The 10,966-nt window shown below is 47.8% G+C and overlaps 1 protein-coding gene across 1 annotated transcript; it reads right to left on the bottom strand.

Moving 5' to 3' along the window:
* Positions 1-2,667: 2,667 nt before the first annotated feature.
* Positions 2,668-9,546, bottom strand: PRSS55 (serine protease 55). The gene is made up of 3 exons (XM_059695276.1): positions 9,118-9,546; positions 7,549-7,691; positions 2,668-3,234 (listed from the first exon to the last, which is right to left on the bottom strand). The coding sequence occupies exons 1-3, from the start codon at positions 9,458-9,460 to the stop codon at positions 2,917-2,919; spliced, it is 804 nt and encodes a 267-aa protein (XP_059551259.1). The 5' UTR covers positions 9,461-9,546; the 3' UTR covers positions 2,668-2,916.
* Positions 9,547-10,966: the final 1,420 nt, after the last annotated feature.

Raw genomic sequence — 10,966 nt, 5'->3', positions numbered from 1 at the left:
TACTCTCTCTAAAAGTCGATGAAAAATATTCTCAGGTGAGGATTAAAACACACACACACACACACACACACACACACAACTATGACATAAAGTCAACATACCTTATGTTACATGATAAGAAGAAAAAGATATTTGCTTAATATACACATACGCAAACATGCATAACAAAAATAAGAGAAAAATTATAGTCTCTGTTTCTGTAACTGGTCACATGGTTATAGATGGTATTTATAACGACCTTTTCCAATACCTATTCTGCATTTTCTTTGCCCTCAACAAGCACCTCAGCTGGTCATGGTTCCTTACCTGGTAGGGTGATCTAGAAATTTCACCAATGGTAGAAGGACCCTGAAATTTTTCATATTTGTTTCCCATCCCCTGGCATGTAAATGTCTTACCAAATAAGTCTAGAGTAGTTGCTTACTTGGTCCAGTCAGCACAGTATCGTCAATGCAATGGACCAGTGTGATATCTTGTGAAGGGAAGGGGGTCTTGTGATCAAGAGCCCTGACAACTAAATTCTGACGCAGGTCTGAAGGGTTGATATGGCCATGAGTTAGAACACTGAAGGTGTGATGCTGGTCTTGCCGGCTGAAAGTTGACTGCTTCTGGTGAATCTTATGCACAGGAATGGAGAACAAGGCACTTTCCAGATCAATAGCTACACAGCAAATACTAGGAGGTGTGTTAATTTTCTCAAGCAATGAAACCACATGTGGAACAGCAGCAGCAATTAGAGTCACCCCTGGTTAAGTTTACAAGAATCCTGTCTTCTCAGAGACCTAGCACGCTCTGCCCAGGCCAGAGAGGAAGGATGGATGGGGGCGTGGGGGCATCACTACCCCTGCGTCCCGTAGGCCCTGATGGCGGCACTCATCTTTGCAATCCTTCCAGGAGCGTGGTGTTACTTTGGTTCACTATTTTCCAGGTAGGGGCAGTTCTGGTGGCTTCCACTTGGCCTTTCCCACATAATATCCCTCACTCCCAGGCCAGGGACCAGTGTGGGGATGCTGCCAGCTACTCAGTGCGTCTAGCATAATTACACATCCCAGAACTGGGGAGCAACCACGGGATGGACTGGGGGACTCCCTGGGCCCATGGTGAGATGGACTTTCTCACCTGACCTCCATAAGCCCCTTCTCTGACTGGTGGGCCACAGGGACGCTGGGTCCCCTGGAATCTGTCAGGTCAGAGCCAGTGGGCAGGGGCCCCCCAAAGGCCTGATTATCTCCTTTTCCCCCAGTGCAGTTACCCTGGCGAACGGCCGTGGTCCCTCTGGAAGGCTGGGAGAAAGATTAGCATATAAACATTTGGTAGTGCACGGGAGTCCCTCATTGGGGGACCCAGCCTCCCCTTCATTCAAGGGGAGCTGAGCTATAAACTGGCTCAAGTATGAGAACTGATTGAGGGGCCATGACTCTCTGTTTTTATGATTCAGATTAGACTTTATTCATTTGACTTAGAATTTTTCTGCTTACACAGAACACCATGATCAGTGAGCTAACATCACGGCTCTGTGCATATAGGACTATGTTCTAATTGCTGTTTTGACTCTCTCTTCATTCAGTAACCACAACCACCTAGCCTTTGTCGATTGAGTGCCCCCATTACCTCCTGCCATTCCGAGGATCCAGTTACCCCCATTGCATTCAGGTTTCCCAATTCAGTGGCTGCAGGTACCCCTGTGAGGTCCCGTCTTCAGGGAAGAGCGACCATAGAGCTCTCCTAGAATGCTGGGCTCACTCGCAAAATTATGTCTTTTCCCAGGGTGGGTGACTAGGTCTCAAATGACAAATCCACGCCAACATTCCAATCCCTCTCTGCATTTCACCAAGGCAGGCCCAGCCTTTCAAACTCACTCTCAATGGGTCTCCTTGTAGGGCATGCTTCAGCCACACAGACTAGTAGAGCCCTTCCTGACTCTGGGAACAGTGGATGCAAATGTAACATTAGATGCAGAATCCCTGCTTCGTGAGCCCATCTCAATCAATTTACCTGATGCAAATGTATGTTCCTCCCACCATCACCCCACCCTCAATATCCATTCCCACACATTGCCCAGATTTCTATTGGTACAAATAGAAAACTCAAGAGGTTCTTTTGGGGTGCGTGTCCCTCCTCCTGGGTCACGCTTTATACTTCTTCACCTGTAGGGGTCTGCCGGGACTTGAGTCTAGTTATAGAAGCAGGGAGGGCAGTGGAGTGGGGTCCCCAGGGGAATCAGCATTGTGTTGCTTGACACCTGCCTCAGGAAAGGCCATGGCCCTTTCCTCAGCAATGCAGGGTTAACACCCTGGGGTGGGCAAAGAGGTCCCTCTTACTGAGAGGGGGGAGAGCCTGTGGCCACTGGCAAAGAAAACTCACCAGAACTCAGGGGCCCAGTGTCCCAGTTCCATCAGGGTCTTCTCACACATCCCCATTCAAATGTTCAGGATCACATTCCTTCTCAACCAATGCCTTTAAGAGTAGATAGACACCCTGCAAGGCTGGGGGTATAGCTCACCCTGTAATTCAGCCAGTCGAAGGATGAGGTTGTGAGTTTGATTTCTGGCCATCTCAGCCCTGTGGCTACAAGAGATAGGAGTCCGTTTCCAGGCAGATGTAGAAGCTTTCGGGTCATTTGTGGGGCTTCTGAGTCACAAGAGTTAGACCACAGACTTACTGGAATTGTCGGGAACAAGGTGCTGTTTCCACTGAGGCTGCTTAGCTGGTAGGATGCAAACTGGAGGGGCTGGGGTCATTGTGGCCTCCACTTGGAAGCCCTTTTGAGAAACAGTCCCTGTCAACATCTGTTCTCTCCACCTCACTACTCGCTTCTCCCCGATGTAGCCACATGGCTATAATCATTCAAACACATTCTCACACACCCTCCTTGGTTACGGAATAGCACTTGTTTTATCACCAGTAGAAAATGGCTTAGAACAGCATGTAGGACAGAAGGCAGGGCAGGAGCCAGAGTCTGGGGCCACCTGGCTCTGGGAATTCTGAGGCCTTGGATCTCATCAGTATCTCTGGGGAAGGAGCGCTCACCTCCTCAGTTCTCATTTTCTCAGAGACATAGGGCCTTCCCTCCACCTCCGTCACCTTCTTGATCCAGGGGCTATAATTATCTAACAAGGTGTAAATTCCTGGGATGTTCTTCCGTCCACAGCTCCTTCCCCAGCTGATGATGCCCACCTGGTACCACTTCCTGTCCGATTCTGTGGTGCAGACCAGAGGCCCTCCACTGTCACCCTGTGGGCAGAGAACACAGTTCAGTAGCAAGTCTCATTCTAAACTGCCCATTTGTGTAGTAACTCACATGGATGGAAGAGGACACATTGACCTCCCCTCCTCCAGGCTGCCAAAGGAAATCTGTCATTGCTGCCCACGGCCTACCTTAATCCCAGGCCCCCGGGGGAGTGTGTTGCTGTCAGGTTGGCTCTGGGAACTGTGGGTTGTAGAGTGTGGGCAGTGGATGGGGTAGGACTAAAGATGGAGGAGGAGGAGGAGGAGGAGGAGGAGGAGGAGGAGGAGGAGGAGAAGGAGGAAGAGGAAGAGGAGGAGGAGAAGGAGGAGGAAGAGGAAGAGGAAGAGGAGGAGGAAGAGGAAGAAGGCCCTGGTAAAAAAGAACTCCATCTGTAGATGGGAGCTAGAAGTCAGAGTAAATATTCACAGGCCAAAAGAAGCGGCGAGATGGCCTCTTCCATGATCATACACAGCTGACTAGAATGATTAGACTCTGGCGGGGGGGGGGGGGGGTGGGGAGGACTAACATTTCCTGGACATGTGCAGAGCATTGTGTTAGCCCCTTACCTTTCTTTTTTCTCATCAACCCCACCACCTCATATCTCTGTGAGGTAGGTGTTTTCTTATTTTCTAATAAGAAAATTGAATGTCAAAAGTGGTTTGATCACTCCCATTTCACAGATTTTCATTGAGGAAAAACTAATTGTTAGGCAATTGGGATACAAGACCTTATGCTCTAGTGGGGGAGATAATATAAACTGTGTTTGATGGGCAGGAGAAGTATGAACAAATCTAGAAGCAGTGCAGAGGGCGAGGAACTGATTCTGTTGAGGGAAAGTTCTGTCAGAAGAGACTTCAAGGCACTTTGTTTGAAGGACGATTAGGAATTTGACAGAAAGAGTGTGTGGGACCGTGCAGAGAGGAGCCAGACAGAAGGTAGAGGGACTGGATAAGACGAAGTGAAATGGTGAGGATCTGAAGGTCAGGATGGGGAGGAATGAATTAAAATTCACATGATCTGATGACTGGTGACATTCGACATAGATGGTGGTGACTAGTTCCCAGGGCATGGAGTGTACTTAGAGAGATAAAGTGCAGGAGAAGATAATTAATGAAGTGTTTGCAAGTGGAGTTTGGGTTGGCTGTGGAATGCATCACCAAATAGAGGGTTAAATAGAGCAGAATTACAGAGAGGTTGGAGTTCAAGGACACACAGTAAGCACTGGCCAAAACCCAAATCCCCCTTTCCTACAAAGTGTTGCTCTACTACTTGTCTGTTTTTTGTGGGTGTGCGCTTTTTTGGTGCTAGTTCTGTTTCAAAGTCATGGGGCAAGAACCAAATCAACAGGATCTCTACTCACATAGCTCCTCCCATGAATGATGTTTTGTGAAGGCATGCATGTTATACAATTTTTATCAATATGTTGCCTTGATGATTTATTTTCTTACATAACAAGGAGAGAACTGTCCTTAGGCAAGTAACTTTTTAAAGCCTCAGTTTCTGTGTCATTAAAATGGAGATAATACCAACTCCTTCCCAAGATTGTCAGTAGATGAAATTTTTTAAACTCTGTAAATCACTCACAAAGTATTGTTACTAGCCAGCATATGTGTGATGTTATATTTTGCTTGACTATGCCACTTAAAAATGGTTATTTTTTTAATTGAACTTTTTTTTTTTTCCCACACTATAACCATAACCAGGAGATTACAAAGAAGAAAAGTTCTGGGAAAAGTAAACCAAAAATAAAACCTGTTTTTAATTTTAGCATTTACTGCTAATTTGTGTTTTAAGCATAGCATAATTTTACTGCCATTATTTTGAACATATTTAAATGCTATCACCCTAAAATGATCATTTCCCTTAATATGTGATTACATGCTTTTTTAAAGTTGGCTAAATTTAAAAGTGTGATTTTATTTTTAAGGGCAATTATTTTTAAATGGTTTCTTTGTTTTAAAGTGATGATAATGTTGTTTAATTTCAGAAAAATTTCCTTGACTGGATCACTGTCAGCTTATCGTGGACAATAGAAAGCTTTCTAAACAGAGGGCAAAGCTTTTCATTTCACAACTTAAAAAAAAAAAGGCTTACAACGATAACAGCACATTTATTTACAGAACACTTAATGGAGAATTTTCGAAGCTCTCATTAAAGTGCACTTTTTGTTGCAAGAGATTGTAACAAAAAGCCTAGACTCCGGATGGACATCCATCTACTGTAGCAGAGGGAGCAGAGGGTGCAGAAAACGTCGCCGGAGGTGGCACTTGATGATTTCAGGTGTGGCCACAGTTGGTTTGCCCATTGGAATATGGGACGGGGTTGAATCAAAGAGATTGGAAGGAGAGTGGGGGGATGGGTGGGGCCTGCTTCTTATATTCTTGCGTGAGCATAGGAGCAACAGCCTGGCATAACAGTAGTCTCCCACACATGGCACCACCTCCCTTACTGCGCTGCTCACCTGCCCACACTCAGTTCCTGTCACCTCTGGCTTCTGAAACCCTGGAACTTCCCTGAACACATGATGCCATTTCAAGCTTCTGATTTCCCCCATGTTCTCTCTGGGATGCTCTCTTTCTATTCACATTGTGTGCTGAATGCTGTCTCCCCCCCCCCCCCCCCAATTGCTATTTGGAGCTCTTTGTCTCCGGCTCTAGCTTGAACTGGTGGCTCCTTTAGGTCTATGGCATGGCTGTGATCCCAGATCTTCCTTTAACCACTGTGTCTAGGAAGCTTTGTCTTCTCTTTGTTTTTATTTATTTTTTTGTTAATTCTCACTGGATGATATTTTTCCCATTAATTTTTACAGAGAGTGAAAGGGAGGGAGGGAGGGGAAAGAGAGAGAGGGGGGGGGGGGAGAGAGACATTGATGTGAGAGAGAGACATATCTATTGGTCGCTTCTCACATGTGCTTGACAAGGGCTGGGGATCTAACCTGCAAGCCAGGTATAAGCCCTGACCGGGAATCAAATCCTCCACCCGTCAGTGCAAGGGCCGATGCTCTAACCACTGAGATGCTGGCAAGGGCTGTTTTTTAAATTTTTGATACAATTATAGATTCATATGCATTTGTAAGATATCATACCGAGAGATTCCATGTAGCCTTTTCATGTTTCCCCCAAGAACAACATCTTGCAAAACTACAGTATAATAGTCACAAGCAGGATACTGACACTGACACAGTCAAACTGAGAACACTTCCATTGCCAAAGGGCTCCCTCGTGGTGCCCATCAGGCTATATCCACCTCCCTCCCACCTCCAGCCTCTCCTTAGACCTCTGCTGCAACCAACAATCTGTCTCCAATTCTACGATTTTGCCATTTCAAGAATGTTATGTAGCTGGCATCATGCAGTGTGGGACCTTTGGGGACTGGCTGATTTCACACCGCATAAGCCTCTGGAGACCCGCCATGTTGTTGCATGTATCAATAGTTGTGTCTATCATAGCTGAGTGGGATTGTGCGGTATAGATGTACCACAGTTTATTTAACCATCCGCGTCTCGAAAGACATTGTTTCCCATGCTTGGCTATTATGAATACAGCTGCTACAGAGCCTCCTGTACAGGTTTCAGTGTGAACACAAGCCTTCATTTATCTGAAATGAATGCCTGAGAGTAGCATTTGCTAGGTTATGTGGCCAGAGCATGTTCCACTTTTTAAGAAACTGGCAAACTGTTTTCCAGAGTGGTTGGGCTATTTTCAAGTCCCACCAGCAATGTGTCCAGTTTCTCAGCATTCTTGTCAGCATTTGGCATTGTCACTATTATTATTTTTTTAATTTTATCCACTCTGAGAGGCGTGTAGTGATGTCTCATTGTGGTTTGAATTTGCATTGGCTTAATGGCCAATGACACTGAACATCTTTTCATGTTCTTATTTACCATCCAGTTATCCTCCTCAGTGCAATGTCTGTTCATGTCTTTGGCCCATTTTCTAATTGCAGGGTTTGTTTTTCTACTGTCGAGTTTAAAAGTTCACTATCTATTCTAAGTATAATTCCTTTGTGGGATATTATCTCCCAATCTGTAGCTTGTCTTTTCATCCTCTTAATAGGGTCTTTCACAGAGAAAAAAAATCTTTGATTTTGATGAGGTCCAATTTATCAATTTTCCTTCTTTCGAGCTGCATTTTTGGTATCACTCTAAGAACCTCTAATGAGTATTTCCCAATCCATGTCCCCATTCCCAGGGCCACGCCCTGATTCCCACACATTTCCCAGACTCACTGTTTATTCCCAGTGGAGAGAGGACACCCTTGCCTTGGCAGCCCTGAGGGGATGAGGGCCTGGAGAGAGAGGGAGGGGACACCCCTAGTTACCTGGCAGGAATCGTAGCTCTTATTCTCATACCCAGCGCACAGCATGTTTTTGGTGAGCTTTGGAAACACCTTTGTACATTCCCTCCGATCCATGATGACCATTGGCACTTTCATCAGGTCAGTGGTCTCAGAGTGTTTGTCACCTGGCCCACAGAGAAAGCACATCAGGAAAGTGGCTGGACAGCAGTCTGTGGGTGTCAGTAATGCAAATGACCTGCCCTAGACCACGCTGTGCATCCCTGCAGCCCACCAGCCGCCCTCCACCTTCCTCCACATCCTCACCACTTCCCCCTGTCGCTACTTCCTTCCTTCAATCCCACGCAGCTCACTCACTCCACCACCCCAGGTTTCCCACAATTCCCCACCTACTCGAATCATTGCTCTCATTCAAAATCAGACCCCTGCTTCCAAGAAGACTTGTAAGACTTGTAAGAAATCATACAAGTCTTACTCCAACCAGCCCTACAGACTTGACCTCTTGGAAGTGGCTATTGGTCATTTCTCAGCACAGTCCTGCCTCCTCTTCCTGCCTGCCGATGGCCACTTTTCAGTATGAGAGGATGGCCCTCCCCTGACACAGGGCTGCTGAGCCTGGACCTGCACTCCCAGTGGGAAGTTTTCCGGTCCCCCGGGCAGGGGAGTTTGGCTAAATGTCTTCACAGGGGACTGGCCAGGGCCCTTTCCAGCCGGCATCTTTCTAGCTCACCAACTCTGACCACATAGACCTTTCAAAATTCTTCTGCTTGACTCTTTTTAATCTGGAGGCCTCCTCCTCCTTCACTTCTAACTTTCAAGGGGTGCCTGGAGCGCAGAAGCAATCACACGCCAGTGGCTCTCTAGCTACTGAACTCCTGCAATCCCTACCTTTTTCCAGACCTCAGCTCGGTGCAAGGCGTCCCTGTGGACCCAGAGTCTCCCTCAGGCCTGAGACAGTGCTGTGCTGTTCCCATCCCCTACCTATTGGCTCTTGGTTTTGTTGAGTTTTCTTTGGGGACAGTCCAGCAAGGCTTTCGTAATCCCTCTCTGCCCTGGTACAAGTTCCTCCTGTTTTGGCCAAGCCACAGTGCAACAACAGGGAACAAGTAACAGCAGATTCTCAGACTGGCTGGGCAACACTCCAGGGCCATCAAAGGCCTGAGCCCGGACAGGCATCTTGAATGCCTGTACAAACCAGGTGGGAGACATCGATGTATGAATCAAGGGAGATGTGAAAGAGAAAAGAGGAGAGTGGCCCCTGGCAAACTGGAGAGTTTAAATTCAATTACACAAACAAACAAGACTGCTCTGTGCTGGCCGAACACGCCCACACCCGGGGCAGTCTCAGACCTGGCATCTCAGCCTGGGCCTTGGGGTGATGCTTCCTTGGCCCTCAGAGGCTGAGATTGGGTCTCTGGGAGCCTCTGCTGGGCAGGAATTTGCTCCAATGCAAGTTCTTTTCTCGCCCCTGCCCCTCAGCCCTCCCTCCTTTCACCCTCCTCCTGCCTCCTTTAGAGTGAGTGGCCCATCTCCAGATGCCTGTGATTGGCTCCTCCCCCAGCAGCTCTCAGAAGCTACCGAGCAGTCACGTACCAGGTTTGGTCTGCCCCCATCCTGCCACCCAGCATTTGCTCCACTTGGCGGGGCCGGGCTGCCTGGGCATGCAGATGGGCTCCTTCAGGCCGCTGAACCTGATCTCTGTGTTCAACAGCAGCAAGGCGATGTCGTTGTCCATGGTGAACCTTTCGAAGTCCTTGTGAATCACTATGCTGGCGACCCCCTTCACTTCCAGGGAGGGGCTTTGCAAGTCGTTGGTTCCCAGCACAACGCTCAGGTCTATGGGACTGGGTGGCACAGAGCCGGAGAGGGCAGGTGGAGGGGAAGGAAAGTCACCAAGCACCCAGAGTTTGCTGTGCCCCCAAAACCTACCTCCCATATATTTCAAGGAGCCTTTACAACTTGTTCTACCAGGGCTGTTGCTAAAAAGATGTGATACTTTTAAAAAGGTAACGAAGGAGGGTGAAGCAGTCTTTGTGGCAGACCACAGCGACACGGTACCCAGCACAGTCCCAGAGGTGTGGAGGGGACACCCCTCCTAATGGGGCCAGGGCAGAGCTTAGCTTTTGCTGCTCCAAAGAGCCCACCACCTGGCACAAATCAAACCAGCCCACAGAGAGGTAAGGTAGGATTACATTGATTCGCCTGCCAGCAACTTAGAGACCCCAGACTGGAGTTTAATCCAGACATGCCACTGATTGAACAGAAAGAGTCTTCAGTCATAATTCAGGAATTCCCTCCAGGCAGAATGGCTAGGAACTTTCCATTAGCGTGTCTTTTAGTATCCCATGTGGGCAGATGCAACAAGCTACGTGGTCATGCCACAGTGAAACTTTCCCAGATGTTCCATTTACCCTTTAAAGCAGTGGTTCTCAACCTTCTGGCCCTTTAAATACAGTTCCTCATGTTGTGACCCAACCATAAAATTATTTTCGTTGCTACTTCATAACCGTAATGTTGCTACTGTTATGAATCGTAATGTAAATATCTGATATGCAGGATGGTCTTAGGCGACCCCTGTGAAAGGGTCCTTCAACCGCCAAAGGGGTCGCGACCCACAGGTTGAGAACCACTGCTTTAAAGTCAGTTGGATCTCAGTTTCCTTCTCTATAAAATACGGTTGTTCATTCTATCTGCCTCAGAGGGTTGTTGTACGATGAAATTATATACGTAGTTGCTTACATGGTCACTGGGCCATGATCAGTAATCAGTAAATGCTGCGTTTGCCACCCATCTCCTGGAGCTAAAAGAAAACTCTACAGGGAGCAGGGAAGTGGGGGTGTCCAAAGGCCTGGAAACCCAGGCTTTCAGAAATAGGAAAGTGTCTTCCTGGAAGGATTTGTCTGTCCTAGGAGAAGTAAACGGACCAAGCCCTTTAACTCTGCCAGGCCAGATGCTCCTGGAGTGTGTGATCGCAGGGAAGCCCTAGTTACCGGCCCTGGGTGACCGCGAGGTGGGCACAGCAGGGGTTCACCGCCTCCTCAACCCAGGGCCATGGTGTCTGACTCGGGACTGACAGGCCCTGGGACTCCCCTTAGCAATCAGGTCTGCCTGAGTGTGGGGACGCTCCGGGGGTGGACAGTGTCAGAAGCAACAGGGATGGGCTCTTGATACTTACTTCACTTCCTCATTTGATAAGCAGTGAGCCGCAGTGACAATCCACCAATTGTTGATGATCGTGCCGCCACAGAAATGTTCATTTCCTGTCTGAATACTCACCATCCACGGGAATTCGCCCTCCTCAGCCTCCATCCCCTCTATGATCCTGGAATACTGAGATCCTCCCTCAAAAAGGGGTCTTTCGCCGCATGCTGGTGGCATGGAAGAGGAAGGAAGGGAAAAGATGAAACCACTCAATCAATATCTATAGGAGACCTCTAGGTAG

The sequence above is a fragment of the Myotis daubentonii genome, chromosome 5, assembly GCF_963259705.1.
Source record: "Myotis daubentonii chromosome 5, mMyoDau2.1, whole genome shotgun sequence".
Lineage (NCBI taxonomy): Eukaryota > Metazoa > Chordata > Mammalia > Chiroptera > Vespertilionidae > Myotis > Myotis daubentonii.
Note: the sequence above shows the minus strand (reverse complement) of the source record. Positions and strands in the feature narration are given on the sequence as shown.